This window comes from Mauremys mutica, chromosome 2 (assembly GCF_020497125.1).
Source record: "Mauremys mutica isolate MM-2020 ecotype Southern chromosome 2, ASM2049712v1, whole genome shotgun sequence".
Classification (NCBI taxonomy): domain Eukaryota; kingdom Metazoa; phylum Chordata; order Testudines; family Geoemydidae; genus Mauremys; species Mauremys mutica.
Genome location: NC_059073.1, coordinates 104,528,817 through 104,553,573, shown reverse-complemented (window position 1 = coordinate 104,553,573; position 24,757 = coordinate 104,528,817). Strand labels below are relative to the sequence as shown.

The window sequence follows — 24,757 nt, the reverse complement described above, 5'->3', positions numbered from 1 at the left end:
AGAATGGGGAGAGGGATGCAGGGCCTCATGGTGACAGGGGGAGGAGGATGGTTGAGCGGGGGTGCAGGGGCAGACGTGCCTGACTAGGGGAGACTAGGGGTCAGCCAGGCGTTGCATGGGGGAGGCTCCCCAACTCCCTAACAATCCCTCCACACACACCCCAAAAAAACCATTCCATGCTTCTCTCACCCACATCCAACAACCCTCCAGATTCACTCACAGGCTCCTTCCTAGCAATTACTTCCCTCTCCCTCAGCTCTTCCATTGCCCCTGACTTCCCTAAGCCTTTGCATGGCTTCTGAGGGATACGGGAAATTCATTTCTGTATTGTAGTTTAAATGAATTATTACTCAAAGTTCTGTATTAATATGCCTAGTAAGGAATCTACTTATCAAAAAACATTTTCTGAATCTTTTTTGTTGTCTGTATTGTTATACACATATTTGCTGACTGGTATTTTGAAATAAATTACCAAAATAGTTGAAACTGGCATTGTGTTATTGTGTTATTTTGACAAACAAAATATGCAGAATTTTAAAATATTGTATGCATAATTTTTAATTTGGGCACAGAATTCTCCCAGGAGTAGTCTACACACAAACCTGCACCAATTAAATTTAATGAGTTACCTCATAAGACAATTACCAACCTTAGTCATTATTATTCCAAAATAAGAGGCGCCACACATAGACTTGCACTGAAATAACTAAATAAGCTATGATTCACACATTTGGTTATTGTGGTACAACTATGTTTGTAAACTAGTGCTAATGTAAGTGACACCAGAATCTGGCCCTCGGGGTGTAATTCATGAGTAATGCACAAACCTGTGGGGCTCAATTCTAACCTTACAGCAGTTTTCTATTGGTATTGCTCCCTTGACTTCAGTAGCTCTTCTCTATTTACACCAGTCTAGGGGAAAGGAAACCTGCTGCATTTAAAATATTTAAATTTCAAAGGCTTTTAAAAATTCACTAAAATGGCACAACGAAACTTCAATAAAGGCATTTGCATTCTGATATGAGGTTGTTTAACTGTGGGACTCCATCTGATAATTGGTGTAGCACTGAAGGTTAATCCCCCGTAATTCCCTGAAAGATTACCTTTGGGTTGTTAGATTGTTATACAAACACACTAAAACTGTTTTAATATTTCAGTACGTATTACAATTATGTGCAGAAACATAAATTGTACAGATGTATTTAAAATTAAGGCAGAATACAGATATAATTTAGAACAGCTGTGTGGTACTTTAAATCAACTATACACTGACACAAATACAGATTAAATTTTCTGCTCTTTCACAATTTATGTATGTAATTAATACACAATACTAAAACAAATATTCTAAGCTAGATGTTCTTTGCTCTTATCTGAAAATGTATAACTATTGTTAGGCACAATATAAATAGACCAAAGTGTGCAGCAGCCATGAATATAATGCAGTCTAAAATATTAACATTCATAGCATTATCACTGTACATAGATTTTCTCCACTGTCCACACAATTTATGCATTCAAAACAAAATTTCTTTATTGTAACATTTTAAAATACAATACACCTGGTGCTTATCTCTTGGAGATAGTAATGTTCTTTTTCAAAAATGAGTGCCATAAGCTTCAAAAGTTAGGAAAGACATGCACAAGTTCAAAATGTCTGACTATCAAAATTTGCAGGACCATGAGTTTTAACACTTAATTCAAATGTTTTATTTTGACAAAAAAGTAAGCTGTTTTATTAAGCTAATTTATAGCATGAAAACCACTTTTAATTGTTGAAAATAACTCCTCTACCAACACCACAATATATTCCATAATAACAAACCTATCTTAAGAGAATGTTGAGATGGCACAGTTAAGCACTCAAAAGTCAGGAAATAGCAATATTAAGGGTGAATCCCACACCAGGTTGACTCTGTCCTCTTTTGCATATGCATTCCAATGCAGTTGCTGTTTACCTTATCACATTATTTCTCAAATAACCATTATAATTTTCCATTTTTTCTCCTCCTTGAGATAAATGGATACAGCATTTTCTCATATTTCTTTCTTGAATATTTATACTATTTTCACTGTCAATGGGCCAGTATGTTTGTATTGACTTAGACTTTTAATTGACTTAGACTTTTAAGTATGTATTTTAATAATTTATCAGCAGCCATGTATTATCCATTTTCTTAACCAGGACTGCATTCCTCAGGTGCAATTCAGGAGATGAGGCAATTGCCTATGAAGCTAACGTAGCTGAATCTGTAGGTAGCATTGATATGCCAGCAAGATTTTATTATAATGTAGTGCAGTTGCATTTATTGTGTAGTATGATTTTATAAGATACAAACTAACCACAACTGCTACTCTGAAACCTGTCATTTTATAAGATTCGTTTACTTTCTGATTTTCAGATAAATGATTTATGGATTGTTTGGCATATACATAGTAGTGCACAGTTTTACAAGATGCTACAGATGTGTACCTAACATGTAGAACAATTTATGATGCGTTGTATTACTTTAAAGAGTATGTGATCATGTAAATAAATCCTGGTTTAATAATGCATACACAAAAATTTGCAGAGCTAAAGTTGAATGAGAAACCTTAAAAAAATCCAAGTTCTCTTAGTGCAGTGTTTTCTAATGAAATTTCAGATTATTTTTTTAAAAGAAAAAGAGAAAAAAGAAATTCCATAATGTGAAAATATTTGGCTAGTAATCATCAGCAGCCTTCCTTCCATGTGAGATCTGGAAGAGCGAGCCTCTTTCTAGAGGACTTTGGAATTCTGCAGAAGGGAGCCACTCTGACGTGAGGAGGAAAAGGTGCACAGCTTTTACCTCGCTATATGCCATTTTGCCTCAACCTCTTTCTCACTGAAAAAATATAGGCCCACAAAGTGGACTTTCCTCTCCTTCCATCCAGTCCATAGAGACAAATATGGAAATCACGATCTTGTCCTTATTCAATTTTAAAGCAGACTTGGCTAATTCCTAGTACTAAAACAATGTATCATATTAAAATTATGTTTTGAATATTTTAAATGTGCATTTTAATTCTAAACTTTTTTAGAGATAGTCAGTGTGAAACAGCCTAAACAGGAACCATTTGTTGACAAAATACACATGACTCACATGAGTAAGTACTACTCATCTAAAGTAAGATTGGCAGAATCTAGCCCAATCCAATGCCCACTGAAGTCCGTGGGTGTCCTTCCTTTGACTTTAAATTCAGGTCTCTGGTTGTGCATGTGCAACTCCCCAAGACCTGCAGCCAAACAGGATCTGTAGGGTACAACTTCCCAAAATACAAGCACACATTAACACTGCTTTTAAAGCATTAATGTTATCCATCCCAGGTGAAAGCACTTAGGGCCTCAATTTGGCCTAGGCTTGCCAGGCGTCTGGTTTACGACTGGAACACCCAGTTGAAAAAGGACCCTGGTGGCTCCAGTCAGCACTGCTGACCAAGCCATTAAAAGTCAGGTTGGCAGCGCAGCGGGGGCCCGGGACTAAGACAGACTCCCCACTTGCCCTTGCTCCGCGAGGCTGCCAGAAGCGGTTGTTAGGTCCCTGCAGCCCCTAGACACATGGGCGGCCAGGGAGGTGGCATGCGCTGCCCCTGCCCCACGGGCCAGCTTCATAGCTCCCATTGGCTGGGAATCATGACCAATGGGAGCTGCGGGGGTGGTGCCTGTGGGTACGAGGGCAGCGCATGGAGCCTCCCTGGCTGATCATGTGTCTAGGGACTGGGAGTTGCGGTAAGTGCCACCAGGACCCACACCCTGAACCCTCTCCCACACCCCAGCCCAGAGTCCATTCCCCTACCCAAACTCCTTCCTGGAGCCCTCACCCGCCTTTGCCCCAACCCCCTGCCCCATGCCAGAGCACTCTTTCAGAACCACTGCTCAAAATAACTGTATATCTTTATAGAAATGCTGCAAGATCTCTCCATTCTATTCTCTATGGGTTCTTATACCACCCCTCTTCACCATAGTATGTAAGCCCCTTCCTGTAGTACATGACTAATACCGATCACATGATGTTTGTTCCCTCTCTCATACTCTTCCCAGAGAAAGAATTATGTTTGCAGTGGAGTCTTGTGGTAGGTTTTTAAAACATATATATTTCATTTATGTATATATGTTGCTGTGTATACCATGTTAGAGAAGGCAGGTCAGCGATGTATGCCATGCAGTAGGTGGTGAGATTTCTGGTTGCCCCTAGTTCCTGTGGAAATTCAGTCCACAGTCTTAGACTAGCCCCTGAAAGAGCTGTGTCCCAAACTACATTTAGCATTTTCTATTTTAGTAACATAAGAACAGCCATATTGGGTCAGACCAAAGGTCCATCTAGCCCAATATCCTGTCTTCTGACAGTGGCCAATACCAGGTGCCCCAGAGCAAATAAACAGAACAGGAATCATCCATTCCTTGTCGCCCATTCCCAGCTTCTGGCAAACAGAGGCTAGGGACACCATCCCTGCCTATCCTGGCTAATAGCCATGGATGGACCTATCCTCTATGAATTTACCTAGTCCTTTTTAAACCTGCTACCTATTAATTAATTTGACTCTGATAATGTACTTTGCATGTGGGAAAATAGCTCTATGCCATTTCATGTGTACTCAGAGATATGTAAGAGAGTAAGCCATTCACATACAGGAGGAAAAAGTGAATAAATAAACAATAGTTCTATATACGCAGTACTATTTTCTGGAAAGATGTTTTCTCTACTGTGTCTAAGTGCATGAATTGGTGTGTAAATGCGGACATTTTTGTGTGAATTAAGCCATAGTAAATTTCTCTCTAGCTTGGAATTTCACTTAATATATATATACACACACACACACACACAGACATGAAATAAACCCTTCCCACTTTGACTACATCAACCTATGTTATGCCACAGTTATGTGAGTGCCTTAAGCAAAATTTTATAAAGGTGTAACCATTGTTTTGTATATGCAGCCAGGCTAGGCACACAAAGTACAACCTCAGTACCTCAATAACATGGTGTAAATTATACAGTTATATAGTTAGTTTAGCATTTCTTCTCTAAGTAATTACTTCAGCATATGAAAATTATTTCTGCTCAATATTTGCTTAAAAAACAAACAAAACCATTGTCAGAACCAACCTGAAGAGATGACTGAAGTTTTAATTATCTTTGAAATCTAACCATTTCTCTTGAAATCATAGTACTGCACCATTAATTACCTTTCTTTGAGGTGAGAGATAATTTCTCCCACACACACACACACAATTTATAGAATAAAGTTTGACTTTATAGAACTGGATTAGGAATTGTACAATTGCATTCTACGTTAACATATTTGTGTTATAGGCACAATTCAAATATGCTGTATGTCAATATTTATAAATAGCAAGTTATTAGCTTTCCTACTAAAATAATGAGAGCTAGTACTGACATACCATTACCCACTTTTTCTGGAACATCTTTCAAAGGACAGATCTTCATTTGAACCATGCTAGACAAAGATGTCTAATATTAAGAATGGCCACAGTTATCTCGTAATTGTAAGGAAACTGAAATTTTTAATTCTACCAATTATCGAGCTGAAGCTGAAGCTGCAGCTCTTTTTAGAAGCTCACTGTGCTTTTTCTAGACGTCTAGTCCACACATATGAAAACCAACATGACAGGATTTTTTTTTTTATTGTTGCTCACACATGAGTACAATTGGTAGACGGTGCTGTATCTATCCGACTTTTACTTTCTTTAACATCATTCAGAGGTGATTCGTTACCTATCTGGCATTTGAAGACTTGTTTGTAGGCCTTCCTAAAATTTTCAGAGAGGAATGCGTATATAATAGGATTTACAGAAGAATTGCTGTAAGCCAGGCAGTGCGCTGTTACTCTGAAGAGAAATGAAGCTTGAGTCAGTGGGAAAACTCCAAATTCAGCCCAGAGGTGGATCACATGATGTGGCAGCCAAGATATTCCAAAAACCACCACCACCACCAGCACAGTCTGGGCTGTCTAAGGCAGGAAAAGAGAAACATGGATGATTTATTAACACTTGAGCAAACAGTTTCAAACAACGTCTTCAAAACCATTATTTAGGGATACAAAAATATTAGGAAAAAACACATTTTTAAGTATTTGCAAACTATTTCAGTGTATCAGCCATATGTATTTTATTTCATATAATTGGATTAGGTCAAGAAGAACATAGGCCCTCAAACTTCACTTGATAAACATGAAGTTTCCATTGCACGGACTGTGTGAATTCAAATGGCAGGGAGCAGTATGTAAAGATTACGGCTCTGATTAACTACTTTGTTAGTTCAATTTTATGTCAGTGGAACTCCACTGAGTTGCAATGGAGTTCCACTGACACAAAACTGGTGTAATGCAGTTGTGATGCAAGCCCTTGGGAAATGCCATCACTTTAAATTTAATAGGCTATGTTTTCTGTGAAAGATTTAGGGCCAGATTTTCAAAAGACCTCCACCTAAATTCAGTTGCAACATTTTCAAAAGTGCTCAGCATCCAGCTGGCCACTTAATTTAAGTGCCTAAATGGGGACCAGAGGTCTTTTGCAAATCTGTCCATTAGCCATATAAATCCCATTAATGTTAGTGTATATCATGGGAATACACCCTGGTGCCCAGCAATGAAAAATGACCACAATATATGTATTAAACCTGAATTGGGAGGAAGGGGCTAATATATGCTTTTGATAACCTGGAAACCCAAGCTCACCAACAAAAACAGAATTTTAGACAAAACTAATGAATTGAGCAGAACAGACTAGACCCACTACTGCTACCTGACTTCATTGTCCTTATTTTCATAAGGAGATGCCATCCATCTCCAATGATAGACTCTGTCAATGGGGAGTATTAGGATATAAATAGAGAAACGTTAGGCTTCTAGGACAATGGAATGCAACCGTGTCTTGGAAAAATCATTGTCGGGGCTTTCTTTAAGTTTCAGTTACTTCTTTAGGAAAATACTTATTGTTTTGCAATTGTTTGACAAATTAACACCTATTACGTTTCCAGCTATTACTTCTTTCAATTAGTTCATTGCTGAGAGACATAAGCTCCATCTTAACTACCAAATTTGTCATTCACTGTTATTACATAAATAAGGTCCTGTCACTTTTACACCATGATTTGATCTTGCCTGTGTAGTCAAACCATGTTACAGAGCTATCTTATATCCCTGGGCATAGAGCCTAGTCCCATCTACTCAAGCAACACTAAACTATGTTATAACACGGAGACATGAAACGGTACACATCAGTGTACATGAGGCCTAGATATTTTGCTAGATTCTTGAATTTGGGTTCTATTTACCTGTAATGACTGGTGCAGCCACTTACTCTGAACAATAGATTTTTATCTCAGGCTGGTAAGAAATCAATCTCATCTCCTTAAGAGAAGGTTGGACTGCTCATGAAAATCATTTCCATTTCAATGACAATGGATAAAAATTTTCTGCATCGGAGATTGTGCTAATTAGTCCTCACTCGAGAGCAATGTTAGCATTAGATTTAATTCCCTTTAGCTGCAAACAGCATTTGGCTGGTATAGGAAATGTATCCAGCTCTGCCTCTAAGTAGCTTCCCTGAGCAGCAGTAGAACTTCAGTGCCATTCAGTCACCTTCACTCTTAACCTCACTAACACAATCATCCACACCTAGATTCTTATTTCAATGGGCCCAATCCATCAAATAATATCCATTGCCTTTGGAGATACAAAAGCTCCAGGAAACCATTCAGTAGATTCCACATCAGGGTCACCTAATCAACAGAGCAGCTGTTCTGCTAAAGATGAACCTTCCCCTGCCAAAAGGAAAACTCTTTCACATCCACAAGTGATGATGGAGTAGCTGGGGGAAATAAGAAGAAATGTAAGATCGTCAATGATCTGAAACTCAAAAAAGAGTCCTATAAAAAGTGGAAACAAGGTCAAATTATGAAGGATGACTATTAAAAAACAACACAAGCATGTAGGGACAAACTGAGAAAATGAGATTATCTAACTAGAGACATGAAGGGTAACAAGAAAACATTCTACAAATACATTAGAAGCAAGAGGAAGACCAAGGACAGGGAAGGCCCATTACTCAATGAGGGGGGAAAGACAATAATAGAAAATGTGGAAATGGCAAAAGTGGTAAATGCCTTTTTTTGTTTTAGTTTTCACCAAAAAGGTTAGTAGCAATCAGACATCTGACATAGTGAATGCCTGTGAAAATGAGGTAGATTCTATTGCTAAAATAGGGAGAAACAAGTTAAAATTTACTTATACAAGTAGAATACTCAAGGAGCTGACATAGGAGATATCTGATTCATTGGCGATTATCTTTGAAAACTCAAGGAAGACAGGAGAGATTCCAGAGGACTTGAAGAGGGAAAATATAATGCCAATCTATAAAAAAGGGGAATAAGGACATCCTAGGGAATTACAGACCAGTAATATAATACAGCAAATTATCAAGAAATCAATCTGTAAACACCTAGAAAATAATAAGGTGTAAGTAACAGCCAACATGAATTTGTCAAGGCCAAATCACATATAAGCAACCTAATCACTTTCTTTGACAGGGTAACAAGCCTTGTGGATAGGGAGAAGCAGTTGCTGTGGTATATCTTGTCTTTAGTAAGGCTTTTGATAATGTCTCACATGACACCTCATAAACCAACTAGGGAAATACAGCCTAGAAGGAGCTACTATAAAGTGGGTGCATAATTGGTTCCCAGAGGGTAGTTATAAATGAGTCACAGCCAGCGTGGAAGGGACTAGCGAGTGGAGTCCTGCAGGGATAGGTCTTGGGTCCAGTTCTGTTCAATATCTTCTCAAATGATTTAGAGAATGGCATAGAGAGTACACTTATAAAGTTTTCAGATTATACCAAGATGGGAGGGGTTGCAAATACTTTAGAGAATAGGATTAAAACTCAAAGTGATCAAGACAAACTGAAAAACTGGTCTGAAGTAAACAGAATGACATTCAATAAGGACAGATGCGAAGTACTCCATTTAGGAAGGAACAATCAATTGCACACATACAAAATGGGAAATGACTGCCTAGGAAGGAGTACTGTAGAAAGGGATCTGGGGTTTACAGTGGATCACAAGGTACATGAGAGTCAATAGTGTAACACTGTTGCAAAAAAAGCAAATCCCAGTAGGAGTGTTGTAAGCAAAACACGAGAAGTAATTTTTCCACTCTACTTCATGCTGATAAGACCTCAACTGGAGTACTGTATCCAATTCTGGACACCAGACTTCAGGAAAGATGTGGACAAACTGGAGAAAGTCCAGAGGAAAGCAAACAAAATGATTAAAGGTCTAGAAAATATGACCTACGAAGGAAGATTGAAAAAATTGGGTTTGTTAGTCTGGAGAAGAGAAGATTGATGGGGAACATAAGTTTTCCTAAAAGGTTATTACAAAGAGGAGGGTGAAAAATTGTTCTCTTTAACCTCTGAGTAAAGGATAAGAAGCAATGGGCTTAAATTGTAATAAGGGATGTTTAGATGAACATTAGGAAAAACTTCCTGTCAGGGTAGTTAAGCACTGGAACAAATTGTTTAGGAAGGTTGTAGAATCTCCATCACTGGAAGTTTTTAAGAACAGACTATGGTCTAGTTCTGTGGTTTTCAACCTTTTTTCATTTGTGGATGTCTAAAAAATGTTTAATGGTAGACCCCTTTTGAAACCTTAGACATAGTCTACTGACCTCCCCAGAGGTCTGTAGACCACATGTTGAAAACTACTGTTCTATGGTAATGACAACCTTTCACAGATCCCTTAGACCTAGTCTGCAGACTCCCAGGGGTCCACAGACCACAGGTTGAAAACCACTAGTATAATTATTGCTTAGTCCTGCCTTGAGTGCAGGGAATTGGACTAGATGACCTACTGAGGTCCCTTCCAGTCCTACACTTCTATGATTCTATTTAGTGATCTTCCCACCAGTCATACTCCACAGCACTCTATCCTAGACTTGTCTTACCCCTGCAGCACACTCTCCCATTGTGCCCTAAATGAGTTCCTTCAAGCCTAAAGCCAGATCCATCTCTTGTGTAACTACACTGGCTACAGTGGGATTATGTTACGGATAAATTTAGCAACTAGCCTGAAATAACCCATGTGTTTGATTCTAGAGTAGGTAGTGAACAGGATTCAGGCAACCAATAGTCTCTGGGACAGATCCTCAGCTGGTGTAAATTGTTGTAGTGCAAGGGTTCTCATACTTCATTGCACCATGACCCCCTTCTGACAACAAAAATTACTACACAACCCCAAGAGGGAGGACCAAAGTCTGAGCCCACCCAAGCACTGCTGCTTGGGTGGAGGGGCCAAAGCCCAAGGTCTTCAGCCCCAGGCAGGGGACCTGTAACCTGAGCCCCGCTGCCCAGGGCTCAAGCTCTCGGGCTTCAGTTTCAGCCCCAGGCGGTGAGGCTCAGGCTTCGGCCCTGGGCTCCAGCAAGTCTAAGCCAGCCCTGGCGACCCCTTTAAAATTGGATTGTGACCCACTTTGGGGTCCCGACCCACACTTTGAGAACCGCTGTCATAGAGTATGTCACTGTATCTGACAATTTTCACAGCTGAGGACCAGTCCCTCTGTTTAAAAAATAAAATATGTTTGTGAAAGGGAGTGGACACCAAGAGGACACCTCTCCCAAGTCTGTTTCTAGGGGCAGTAGTAGGGGATAGGAAGGGCAAGACAGAGCAAGGAAATTTTTGCAAAATTTTGAAATATTTGCAAATAATGAGCCAGGTCCTCAGCTGGTGCAAATCAATAAAACTCTACTGATATCAATAAAAGTGTGCTAATTTACACCAGCACAGAATCTGCCCAATAAAAGATCTGTCTTAATAAAGGATTACAAATAGGACCCTTCAATTTAGGAAAAATTCCCACTGGGAACTGAAATATTGCGTTTATCACACATACATTTTCAAGAGGAAACAAAAAGGAAAATAAACCTACAGATTTTTTTTCAGAAATTTCTGTTTTTCCTGCAGCTATGACATAAAGAAAACACAGTGCCCTACCCCTTTCATTATGTTAACATTTTGATCCAAAGCAGAATAATATGGATGATTGTATACCTGCCCAATTTACTAAGAGAAATTTGTCTCTGTCCTTATTTACACCCAAGTAACCCCTCCCCCCCCCGATTTTAGTTGGATGGCATAGAATTTAGGGCAGATTTTGTCCCTGTGTCTCTTAAATCTATCATGCTTAAGATACATGGTACCTGCGGGATGCAGAAGTGTGCATAATGGTTTGACAATCCTCGCACATCTGTTTTATTCCATTATCCCTCTCAAGCCTAATTCCAAAGCTTACCTTTACAGCATTATTGGTATAATCTGCAACCAAGGAAACGCTACCAGGCTGCTCTTGTTTATTTAATGGGATGACTCTTAACATTACACATATATAAATAAAACTACCTGAAATATAATTTCAGGAAATACGCTAATTCTAATATATTAATGCTAATGTTAATCAGGCAAAACTCCCATTGGTTTGAATAAGGTGAGAAACATAGGATTAGGCCCTAAATGCAGAATGAAAATGAGCAAGAGTTCTTGTTATTTAGAAGAAAATAATTTAAAATAGCGTTACTGAAAAAATATATACTACAGGTCTGTCGCAACTTATGTGCGTGATTTCAGCTTTACGCTGAAGGGCCGGAGTCCGGGGTGTGTGGCCTCAAATGGAAGAGGCGTGGCCTCAAGATTTAAAGGTCCTGGGGCACCAGCTGTGGCTGGGAGTCCCAGGGCCTTTAAATCACCCAGGGGGCTCCCAGCTGCAGAGGTGGCTGGTAGCCCCTGGGGTGAACTAAAGGGCCCGAGGCTCCAGAAACCGTGGAGCTCCAGGCCCTTTAAATGCCAGCCCCAGCCCAGCTGCCAAAGCTGCGGGCCAGCATTTAAAGGGCTCCTCCGGGCTCCCTGCAGCACTGGGAAGCCCGGCAGAGCCCTTTAAATCCCGCCTGCAGCTCCGGCGGTGGGGCTGGAGCCAGCATTTAAAGGGTTCCACCAGGCTCCCCGTGGCGGCGGGAAGCCTGGCGGAGCCCTTTAAATCCCACCCACAGCTCCGGCGGCCGGGGCCGGGGCAGCATTTAAAGGGCTCCTCTGGGCTCCCCACACTGGCGGGAGCCCAGAGGAGCCCTTTAAATGCCGCCCCGACCCAGCCGCCAGGGCTGCGGGCGGGATTTAAAGGGCTTGGGGATATAATTTTCAGTATACACGGTTTTCGCTTTACGCGATAACCGCAGAACGGAACCCCCACGTATGATAAGACTTGCCTGTATGTAAAATTGTATTGCCAACCACAAGCATTCAAAACTCATGAGATTGATTTAAAACAATTATAATTTTTCAAACAGTGATATTTTGGTTAATTTTGTTTGCCTTCTGGTTTTTTAGCCCTTAAGGTACATAAGGGTACACTTTTTCATTTTTAAATTAAAGCTCAGATTTTCATATAACCACATGACTCCGAGCTGAATCTTTAAAAACACCAAAAGTCACAAGATGTGCAATAAAAATCACAAAAGTTGGTGACTTTCTGAACCTTTAATAGTTATATCATAGGTTCCAATTCCACAAAGTACTTCAGTACCTTGCTGAATCAGAGATTTAATATCTAATCCATTGAACACTATGCCTCTAAAAAAAAATCTTGACTAGTGTTTCTATCAGAAATTAGGGATTGTATAAATACTGTCTAAATTAGGGCCTGATTCAGCAATCCAGTCTGCACGGGCAATGCCCTGCATGCAAATGGATCTCCATTTACTTCAGTGAGACTCTGCTTGGGCATATGATTTTATCTATCAGCTCAGACTTCACTAGAGTGACCAGGTGTCTGGTTTTCAACCGGAACACCTGGTCAAAAAGGGATTCTGGCAGCTCCGATCAGCACCGCTGACCAGGCCATTTACTGTCCACATGGCTTCCGGGAAGCAGCCAGCATGTCCACCCTCTGGCTCCTATGCGTATGGGCAGTCAGGTGGCTCTGCACACCACCCCCACCTCAAGCGCCACACCCACAACTCCAACTGGCAAGGAATTGTGGCCAATGAGAGCTGTGCGGGTGGTTGGTCTGCGGATAAGGCAGCACGCAGAGCTGCCTGGCTGGGCCTCCAAGTAGGAGCCGGAGAAGGGACATGCTGCTGCTTCCAGGAGCTGCTTGAGGTAAGCACCACTCAGAGCCTGCACCCCTGGGCCTCTCCCAGGCCCCCTTCCACCTTCCAAACCCCACAGCCCCAGCCCGGAGCACCCTCCTTCACCCCAAAACCCTCATTCCCAGCCCCACCCCAGAGCCCGCACCCCCAGCCAGAGCCCTCACTCCCGCCCACATGCCCCAACCCCCTGCCCCAACCCTGATTCCCCTCCCACCCTCCAAACCTCTCAGTCCCAGGGCCACCCAGAGGATTCAGGAGGTCTGGGGGAGCTGCAGTGCTTGTACTCACCCGGCTGCGGTCCAGGTCTTCTGCAGCATTTCGGCAGCAGGGGGCCCTTCAGTCACTCCACGTCTTTGCCAGCACTGAAAGGCCCCCTGCCGCTGAAATGCCGCCGAAGACCCAGAGCGACTGAAGCCCCCCCCCCCCCCGCCACTGAAATGCCGCCGAAGACCCGGACCGCTGCCAGTCCAGGGCTTGCGGGTCATTTCAGCGGCAGGGCGCCCTTCAGTCGCTCCGCATTTTCAGCAGCACTGAAGGACCCCCCGCCGCCAAAATTCCACTGAAGACCCAGACCGCCACCAGGCCAGGTCTCACAGGGCCCCTGCGGGGCTCGAGGCCTAGGGCAAATTGCCCCACTTCTCCCCCACCCACCCCCAGGCAGCCCTGCTCAGTCTCAGCCCGGAGTACTCTCCTACACCCCAAATGCCTCATCCTCAGCCCCACCCCGGAGTCTGCATCCCTAGCCAGAGCCCTCACACACACACCTGCACCCCAACCCCCTGCTCCAGCCCTGATCCCCCTCCTGCCCTCCAAACCTCTCAGTCCCAGCCCAGAGTACCTTCCTGCACCCCCAACCCCACCCCAGAGTCTGCACCCACCAGCCAGAGCCCTCACCCCACACACACCCCAACCCCCTGTGCCAGCCCAGAGCCCCCTCCAACACCCTGAACCCCTCATTTCAGGCCTCAGCCCGGAACCCGCACCCCCCAGTGCAGAGCTCATACCTCCTCCCACATCCCAACCCCCTGCCTCATCCCAGAGCCCCCTCCCATACTCTGACCCCTTGGCTCCACCCCCTAGCCCAGAGCCCCCTCCTGCACTTTGAACGCCTTATTTCTGGCCCCACCCCAGAGGGGTGAGGCAGAGGCAAGACAAGGGTGTTCAGTTTTGTGCAAGTAGAAAGTTTGTAACCCTAGACTGCATAGCTGTACCCTAAAGATTTATTTGTCTCCATTGTTCATAAATATAGAAGACAAGCAAGAAACTCCTGGTTTCAAGTCAGCTCAAAATTAGAACTCTATATGCCTCCTGGTGCCAAGTCTGCTCAAAATTAGAACTCTATATGCTGTATTACCAGATAAATTCATTATAATTCAGACCCTTCTATACAGTCCTAAAGAACAATATTAGCTTTGTGATTTAAAGATCTTTTCCAAACCCTATTTGCAGCCTTAGTAGTGGATGTTTAATTTAAGCCCTGAACAGCAGAGAATAAAAACAGTTTTCATGGATGGCAATGTTTTAAAAGAGGATCAGGAAGTACAATAAACCTTATTTAGAAGGTTTATCTTAAAAACCAGAAATTCTTTGTATTACATCAAAAATTACATTAGCAGAAAAAATTCACAAGAAAGGGACAACATACAGGAGAACTGAAAAGTACTTTTATACTAGAAATACATCTGAGTCACAGGGACTGGCTCTGGTTTTCACATCCTCAAAAGTTCAAGGTATAAAGATCTAGAATAGTGGCTTAGCCCATTGTACAGACTAGAGGCCAAATGCAAAATTCAAATCTGGTTTGAGGTTTGGATTTTAAACCCTCAGTGTTCAGGTGTATTTAGATTCAAGTCCATCTCTATGCTACACCTTTGGTAACAATCAACATTACATTGAGAAGTTAGCATGCTTGGTAAGGAAAGCAATCTACCTTCTTCTTGGATGCTTCTGACTTCTTTGACATGTTTCTCAGCTTTTTATGCAGATGATTTAGGACCTGAAAAAGATAAATGCAAGGTGCAAATTAAACTGCTTTTAAAATGAAAGGACATATTTTTCAAAAGTATGCTGTCTAATATTGCTTGCAAATGTTGATGTATCCAGTCTACACATTTCAAAAGTGTATGCTGTAATATCTAATCTGCACCTGTTGGAATCAACAAATATGAAGCACATAAGTTATTTAATTCTAATATAAAAAACAGATGCATCACATAACAAAATATGCATGGCAGTGAACCCAATCTGCCAATAAACATAAACCTGTTCTACAGTAATTTGTAAATGGCAATCATTTTGCTTCCATAAGAATGTCTATGTTTGTGAATTTAGGATGACCTTCTCTGCACATAAAATAAAAGAAATGTATATTTTGAACCATAGCTTTCTTTAGTCTTCTGCATAATTTGCATTCATCAGCTGGATATTTGGTTAATATTATCACCCCTTGGAGCTGTCTGATTTTGAAGAAGGAACCTAAAAATGTTTTTTAATTAATTTATACAAAAACATGTCACAAGTCAAATATGACCTTTATGCAAGACTTGCCATGACTTGTCATGTAACTGTAGTAGGTCAGTTTTTTATTCTGGCAACATTGAAGAGCAGCTTTGAAATTGTAACAGAACCTTGATAGTCTGCACACAAGATTTTTGGGTAGTGTAGCAGGAACATATTTTGGCTGCAACCATCATTCACTCTGAAATTAAGAGTATTTGTAGGCCGGGATCTGAAGAAAAATAAATTGCCATGCAAATGTTTATGGAGAAGTAGACTGTATAATACAAAAAAAGAAACATTCAATAAAATGGAAAGGTGGCAAATTCAAATGCGCAATTAGACTATGTAACTCATTGCCACTGAATGTCATGAAGACCAAGAATTTAGCAAAATCAAAGGAGGGATTGGATATTTATATGGATAACAAGACTATCCTGAGTCATAACAGTGCATACTTTTACAGACTTTTAGAAGGGATAGAAAACCACATGCTTCAGGGTTTATAAACCAATCTCATTTTAGAGGTTAGAAAGAGACTTCCCTGGGGCAGATTATCCTATATCTACCTATCATGATGTCTTTTGCCCCTTACTCTGTACCATCTGGTTCTGGTCACTTTCAGAGACAGGATATTAGATAAGATGGATCACAGATCTGATCCACTATTAATCATACATTCTGAAAAATGTATCTAATGAGTTAAAAAGAAAAAGGATATAGTTCTGAATGACGATGGTCACTTGTGGGGGAAGAGGAAAGATGTTCCACTTTTAAAAGACTGCCTGAGACCTGAACAAAAATCAATTAAACACAATTTTTATGTAAATCCAAGGCTAAAAGTATTATAACGGTTAAATATTTTAGAAGTATATTACATACCAACAACTCAATCCTGCATTATTATTTGTTTTGTACATCTCAATCTCCATTCTTCTGCATCTTCCTGACATGACTCAGACTGTCAGTAAACAAGCTTGGACCCACAAAGAGGATGAGAGGGACACAGATTGGCCTTTACTGAGTGTGGCCTTGGCTGAACCCCACACCTCTCCATCTCAATGGTAAGGAGACCAGAGGGCAAGAACAGCCCTTTTCCCAGACTTCCATGAGAAGAACTTCTCATGGAAGTCTGGGGCAATGATCTTGCTTCTCCTGACTCCTGCTTCCCTCCTCCCACCTGGGCAAAGGGAGGGAAGAGAAAATCCTGGCTGCTTCTGCCAGAGTAATATACAGAATAAGCAGTTTCTAGCAAGTTATGAGTAGGAGCTGGATGAGGGGATAAGAGCAGTGAGTGGTGTATATATGGCTGACTTTGGAAGACAGTAAGAGCAAGTGAGAGAGAAGTGAAAACCATTCTTACAGCATATTCTAAATATGGGCTTGGTGGGATCTATTATGCTGTTTTCCAGATGCCAGTCGGGATTGGACCCCAATTAGTTTTTAAGACATCTACTTCTGTGTTTGTATCTGCTGGTACCACTGCAGGACTTTTAGGGGAAAAACCTGTAACATGCAGAATGCATCCAAGTGAATCTGGTACCAAGATTTAATACTCCATCTGTGCTCAGAAAGCTAGCTGAAGTGAAGGGTCACTTTTTATTTTTTTAAGCAGACTGAAGAAGATAGCTGACTCACACAACTAAATCCCCACTCACTTAGCTGAAAATGTACTCCATACTCTTTTCTAACAAGAATTTATATGTCAAAAGACTTCAAATCTGGAAAAACAATTCTTGATGTTAAACTTTTAAAGCTCCCAGTTTCCATGTACCTGTTTTTTTCAGATCATATTTTGCTCTCAGGAAAGAATAAAGGGGAATAAATTCTCCTGATTAAGCCGTGGTTTTGCAGGTCTTTTATGACCATGGCGGTAGAAGAGTCTTAAAGCCATCACTGACTGTTTTACCAAAAAAAAGTGCATAATATAAATTGCTGGAATGTAACCCATGTATATGTCTCCTTTATGCTGGAACAGGCTCTTCCCTTTTTCTCTCTCTCTTCCCCCCTCTCCTCCTGAAATCATATTGGAGGAGAGAGAGAGAGTGAAGAGAGCGAGAGAGAGAGAGCGCATGGTTTAAGTGACCCTGCTGCTTTTGGCATATATATTTCCATCAAACAACATACAAGCATAAACACTGCACAGTTTTAAAGCATATTTGATATCTTGCTACTTACAGCCATTTCATTGGTTACACTTTCATTATTAGTAGCTCCTGGAAAGATCCATTTAAAATAATGCCCCCGAGTAGATTACACAAGGTAATAATGACCTGTATGTTGATATATGTAAACATTGCATTCTGAACCACGATTTGTCATATAAATCTTATTTACATTCAAATGTCATTGTCAGCAGTGCCATAGTTATGATAATGGGACCAACTCCAATTACTACAGCAGAGCCTTTCACTCCATTCTACTTAGTATTGTATCACTACTACTATTATAGATTTTATTTGTTTTTATTTTTATTGGTGGGTCTGGGTTCTACCTCTTCCATTAACATCTTCCTGCTGAAACTTGGGATACAAGATTTCAGTCCACAGTTCAGAATGTTCAGGATATTAGTACATAATGGAGCCAGGTTTCTCTTAGTATTTCTAAAGGCAAAAGTAAAAAATAGGGCAGTTATTAATATTCAAAATGGATAAATGGACAATAATCATTTAGGGCCATATCCTGCCAGATGAGTAGCCCCATCAAAGCCAATGACCAAGATTTTCAAAAGTGACTAATACTGTAGTTACCTCAGTTTCTGGGTGCCATGATTTTTGGGTGCCCAACATGAAAGAGGCCTGGTTTTCAGAGGATAGCTTTAAGCTTTTTCAACTTGGGCACCCAAAAACTAAGTCACCCAAAATCAATAGTCACTTTTGACTTCCTTGGTAAATGGGAACTGAAGATGCTCAGGACCTCCCAAAATGAGCTTTGGCACTTTGCAGGCTTGAGCCATTGGGCCTTAATTGGCACTTTTTAATGGTTAATCCTATAGTAACCTCATAATAGTACGTACAATAAGATGATATGTAAATAATAAAAGAAATATGTAATCTCATGACAAATCACTTTTACTGAAGAGCCATTTCAAGCTATCCATCAAATAATATGCACTTAACTTAATACTCGCTACTGAACTATTAAATAGTTAATCACTGCTTATACATCTCATTACATGTGAATGCCAGCTCTGGTTTTCTCTGCGCTTGCAGGAGGACAGATTTTAGAAATACTCATCATGTTTCAGTATTTCTGTAATTTGTAATGATGCTGTTGTCTCTCAGCAAGAGCTGTCCTTTTGCTAGTACTTCCCAGTAGGATGTGAATTCTCTGATAATGTAATTTAAGAGAGAGGGAATACAGCTAGCCTGCCATTTAAATACATACAAAATGAAGGAAATTACAATTTGCATTGAAAAACAAGAACTTGCCTTACAACAGTCCTGAAAATGCCAGATATTCAAATAGAGAACTGCATTCCCTTTGTCTTAAACTATATTATGAGAAGACTGAAGCTTCCTTATCATTATTATTTCACACATCCTCAGCTAGCGTAATTCAGTGTAGCTCCATATAAACTGATGTAGCTTCATTGATTTCTACCAGCTGAGGATCTGACCTAGTAATATGCTCTATAACTAAATGTTGCCATTGATGTACCTGTTATATTACACAGTAACTTTCCTTTCACACTGTGTGTACTGGGGAGCCAAGATATTCTGGTTGTGTTTATTCCAATAGAATTCTATGGTAACTTGCTGAATGGAGCTTCATGACGACTCCTTTGCTGGACATATACTATCGCATCAATGGAATTGACAAATTTAAGGCTGAAACTCTGTAGTTGATTTATTGCCATTCCAATCTTAACCTACCCCACCCCCTGCTCACCCGGATGTGCCAAAATACCGCAGGTGGAGTTTTGTCAATGACTTATATGATAGTAGGAGTGAGCCCTTATGTTGCAGACAGATTCCAAGTGCCTCCTGCAAAGGGCTGAGTTTACTCAGTTCTCACTGTCACAAATGAGTGTTGACTTCAGCGGGAGCAGGATTAGGCCTGTCATCTCAGAGCTCTTCAATTCCTAACCAAAACAAGGGTGAAGTAAGGACAGCTTGGTAGTGAATTAAGAATGAGGTTTCAGCTGTAACTTTGAATTGCCTTGATTTCCTGGCTGTGACAACATTTTAATGTTAATTAAACATACATTTAATTAGTGTAATTATCCCCTATTTCAGGCTATTTTAACTTGACTGTAAAAGATTTGCTCTGGGCATAAACTTGACATTCAGGGACTCAGATTTGAAGATTTTTTTAAAATCACATTATTTATATTAATATTTATAGTAAATAGTTATTTTTAATCAAAATGGTGTGTTTATATTAACTTTAATATTACAATAAAGTCTGTTAACAAAACAAACCCTTTTAATTTTGTTTTTAAATTCCACAAGTAAAATTTTATAATTTTAAAAAACATTCACACTTGTTTAACTTACAAAACTTCTTTCGTGTAAAAGACAAGGGTTTAGAGGCTGTTACTCAATATTGTGAATGAGGCTCTTTTGGCTATAAAATTATTAACTAAAAATAATGTTTAAAAAGGCATCTTCTGAGCATGTCCATTAATACTTTCTCCATACCTGTTAATATCTTTATTTAAATATGGAGATGATCAAATTTACGGTATTGGTTACTTCCCCCTCAGTCCACTCCTATTATAGACAATGAGAAATCCACCCACCACACAGAGAAGAGAGAATGAAACCTTTAAGGGCTGATACTAATTTTAATTTTTTGCCTTTTTGCCAGTTTGACACCTCTGTCATTTTAAATGTTGTTTTTGCCTTGTAATTTAGAAACGTTGTTCTTTGAATACAATCATATTTCAAAGTTTTTTAAAATGCATGTTTTCCCTCTATCAGCCCTTTTTTCCACATCACAATTAATGAATTTATACACAAACTATATAAATTATACACTACAACCCCCTCAAAAACATGTTTGCTTTGGGGGAACTGATCCCTCAGCAAGAGAGCAGACTTTACTCACATGAGCAGAACTATTAACTTCAATGCAATTTACTGTAGTGAGTAAGAACTAAGGAAGCGAGTAAAGGTTTGCAAGATCTCAGTAAAAGAACTGTCCAGTCAGACTGTATTCAACCTGTTCAGGATTCTGGATAACAGCAATCTAAATTGATGCTTCCTTCAAAGCTGCAGAAAACACTGGTACAGAAAATTGATCATTGCCTGAGCGGAGACGAGGGGAGAGTAAGTGTGTCACAGTTAAGCCCCTTTCATCAGAAACTTGCTTATCATCAAGTGATTGCTTTCTGGCAGTAAAAGGCGTGATCCTAAAGTCAGCGGCAAAGCTCCCATTAACTTCAGCTGATGCAGGATGAGGATCCCTAACGAGCGGGCAGCGTGCCTATTGCTCTTAGTGTCTTTTAACTGGACGTTAAGAAATAAGTGGTAGAACAGGCATCGTACAGATCAGGACCCCAGTAATAATGTGGCTGGGTTTTGTTTAAGTGCAGTATGTTTTAAATCATTGCAATTTGATTTTTTTATATGTTAACAACTTTGCATACTGTTGCACTTTGCCCAGTTCGGAGCTCATCACCCAGCACTACGGGAAAACACAGAAAGTGTTTACCGCAGCTGAAATGGAGATTTTAAAAAGAAGTTTTTTTCTAAAAAAATGAAACCTAGCAGAGAATACGCCCACAACCGCCTATACTATACCTCCTCCCCCATTTACTGCCGCACCCTCGGACCCACACAGGTGTGACGTTCCCCGAAGCACCTTACAAGTGGACATTCCTACCCTATACATCCACACTCGATTCTACCCCCACCCACTTCCACTCACCGAAACTTCAACCCCTCCCATGTCCTTACCTCTGTACCCTCTTCCCATGCACGCATCCCAAAACTAACCCTCATACCCTAGCGCCCTGCTACCGCACCCACACATAAACCATGTAGCCCACCCATCTACCCGCACTTTTGCAAATACTAACACCCTATACCCCGCCTTATCCTCTAGCTATGCCTCTACCCCTTCCTCTACACACTCATCGTTGTACCGTTACGTCTATAGCTACACCCACCCCTGTAACTATACCCCGTACACACATACACACTTGATACCGGCATCCCATCCCTGTAACCACCCCATACACACACCCCCTATAGCTACACCCTACAGCTAAACCCCACCCCTGTAACTGGACCCCAAACTCTCACACACCCCCTATGGCTACACCCCACCTCTGTAACGGTACCCCCAAACACTCACTAGCCCTCTACCTACGCCCTTGTAACTACCACCCCTACACCCCTATAGCTATACCCCTTGTAGCTGCACCCCGTACACCCATCTCCTGCACCCCCGACATCCCCCCCTCGCACCCACCTTGGCGTAGCAGAAGGAGATGAGCAGCAGCGGCAGCAGGTAGCCGAAGACGAAGGTGCAGACCACGTAGACCTTCTTGTGCTGGGGGTTGGGCCACTGCTCCCAGCAGAAGGTCTGGTTGCCGGCGTCCCGGTGGAAGAGGCGCTGGTGGTGCGCGACGGGCGAGGCCATGGCGATGGAGAGCGCCCAGATGAGCCCCACGCCCAGCAGCGCGTTGCGGGAGACCCGCAGGACCGAGGCGCGGCGGGAGTGCACGATGGCCACGTAGCGGTCCACCGACATGGCGGAGAGGGTGAAGATGCTGACCAGCATGGAGACGGTGAAGAAGTAGTGGATGAACTTGCAGATGACGGCGCCCAGCACCCAGGTGGGCAGCACGTAGACCGTGGACTGGAAGGGGATGCAGAAGAGCAGGTAGGCCAGGTCGGCGATGCTGAGGTTGAGGATGAAGATGTTGGTGGTGCTGCGGGGCTTGCCCGGCTTGCTCCGGGCCAGCACCGTGATCACCAGCGAGTTGCCCAGCACCCCTAAGGCGAAGATCACGCCGAAGACGATCAGGGTGAGGAAGTTCTCGATGCCGATGCCGAAGAGGGGCTTGGGGTCCTGCTCCTCCTCCGAGAGCCCCGAGAGGTTGAAGTCCCCCCAGGGGGGCCCTCCGCTCTGGTTCAGGAAGAGGATCGCAATCGCCTCGGGCTCCATGGCTGCTGCGGCTGCCCCCCAGCAACAGCTGGGACGGGCGGAGGAGAACAAACAGCGCCCTTGTCCTGCACCCGGGGCCCGCACCTCGCCCCCAGAGACGCACCGAGGGAGCCCCAAGCGCCCAGCAGAAGAAGGGGGTGGAGGGGAGTTTGCCGCCGCGCTCACGGAGCTGCGAAACTTTCTGGTGCCTGGCGGGTGGGTGGCATCTCGCCTCTGCTGCTCACCGGCGCAGCGCCTAGTGCGTGGTGGGGGCTCCCGGGCTGCACCCGCCTCAGGGATTTGCGGAGAGGGGTTGACAGGGGAGCTACTGTGGGATCCGCGTGGAAAAATGCGCCCACAGCGGCGCTGCCCAGCTCCGTCTCCTTCGCAGTTCCGCCACGGCTGCGGGGTTTGGGTCCCCCCCGCGCTGTGCCACCAAAGGGCAGAGCCGGAGAGCGGCGCTGGGCGAGCGTGCGGGGACCTCGGCTCTCCCTGAGAGCGCAGCAGCCTCCCTCGGCCCTTCCCGCTCCAGCCAGCGCCTCCCCGGCTGCCTCCCGCGCGCTCTCCAGCCACCTGGCTCCGGCCGGGCGCTGCCAGCGAGCTGCCTCTTCCGAAGGGAACTTGCCGCCCCGCCGGGCTGCACCTGTACGCGGCCCCCAGCTCGCCACAGCAGCCTGGCGAAATGCGCAGGCAACAGGCTGCCTATCAGCAACCCCCGTGCCAATCCAGAGCCAGGAGAACTCACCCTCCTCCACCCTCACACCTCCCCTCAGCCCTCCCCCGCTTCCTGTTCCAGCCCAGGCACTGTGGGGCTCATCTTTTCCTATCAAAGGCAAGCAGGGTTAATACTGCTGCATCGCACGCAGCCCGCGTCCCTTCCCAGCTCTGGAAGGCTGGTTGGGGACTTACCTTTCGCTGGATTGTGTGTGGGTGTTTTAATTGGAACCACAACCAACTTCTCCAAACAGACGGCCAGCTCCTGCTGCCACACACATGGGGACTGTAGTCAATAAATACACAGCACTGTACATCTAGACACAAAAACACGCCATGATCCCTGCCCTGGTTTAGGTTTTGCCCTTATCAGCCGACGCACAATTTCAAAAGTTAAACAGGTGTATGAAGATGTGTGACTGATGCTGCCTGAGGTCCCCGACATCTGAGATGCCTCAGCGTCGTTCTTTCCTGGAGGATGCTCAGCCCCTCACGATGATGGGGTTCATCAAGCCCAATCTTGTAATCCTTATTATGGACCTTCTTCAGGAAAGCACCAAAGTTTAAATCCATACCTGTTCATGACAGCAAAGAAGCACATGCTCAAGTCTTGCCCGAAAGAGAGATACGTTATGAAATAGGGACCTGCTTGAGTAGTCCCACTGAAATCAGGTGCAGGATCAAAACTTTCGCTCTGATCCTGAAAACACGTGCATGCAAATAACTGTGCATAAATATTGTCCCATTGACATTAAAAGCACTACTAATTTGTGCCACTATGTGTAGGTGTTTGCAGGACTGCAGCCTTGGCCCCCAGTTCCTGGCAACATCTTTCTTCAGGAAGGGTAAAGAAGCGTATCCTTACATTCCAGTGAAGTCAGTGTGTTAGTTAAAACTAAATGCATGTTTAACCGCTTTCTTGAACCAGGATGGATTTAACCCCATGATAACTGTTTTCCTGAACTGGGGCCTTAGCTTGCTGCAAGCCTAAATCTGGACTAAATATATTTTAAATGGCGTTAATTTCATTTCTATGTTCACAATTTTTATTAAAGTTTTGTAATACAGATACATTCACAAAAATAAAACAGGTATAGGTTGTTGTTAATAATACAATGTAATGCTTTTACTATTTAAATAATTTTACAAACTTCACACCATCCCCATTTTATAGATAAGAAAGTGAGGCTCAGAAAGTTGAAGTGAACTTTTCAGAGAGGAGGTTATCAAAACAGAAGTTATATAAACATATTTTCTAAACAATTGGATGGAACT

The 24,757-nt window shown here is 42.5% G+C and overlaps 1 protein-coding gene across 1 annotated transcript; it reads right to left on the bottom strand.

The window, feature by feature from the left end:
• Positions 1 to 4,426: 4,426 nt before the first annotated feature.
• On the bottom strand, positions 4,427 to 23,497 carry GALR1 (galanin receptor 1). The gene is made up of 3 exons (XM_045005904.1): positions 22,091 to 23,497; positions 15,105 to 15,170; positions 4,427 to 5,991 (listed from the first exon to the last, which is right to left on the bottom strand). The coding sequence occupies exons 1-3, from the start codon at positions 22,787 to 22,789 to the stop codon at positions 5,674 to 5,676; spliced, it is 1,083 nt and encodes a 360-aa protein (XP_044861839.1). The 5' UTR covers positions 22,790 to 23,497; the 3' UTR covers positions 4,427 to 5,673.
• Between the last annotated feature and the right edge of the window lie 1,260 nt (positions 23,498 to 24,757).

Coding starts and splice junctions, on each gene's coding strand:
- GALR1 (XM_045005904.1), bottom strand. CDS start 22,789: ATGGAGCCCGAGGCGATTGCGATCCTCTTCCTGAACCAGAGCGGAGGG. Junction 15,171..22,090: donor TCTCCTTCTGCTACGCCAAG/GTGGGTGCGAGG, acceptor TATCTTTTTCAG/GTCCTAAATCATCTGCATAA. Junction 5,992..15,104: donor CAGAAGCATCCAAGAAGAAG/GTAGATTGCTTT, acceptor TTCCTGCCTTAG/ACAGCCCAGACTGTGCTGGT.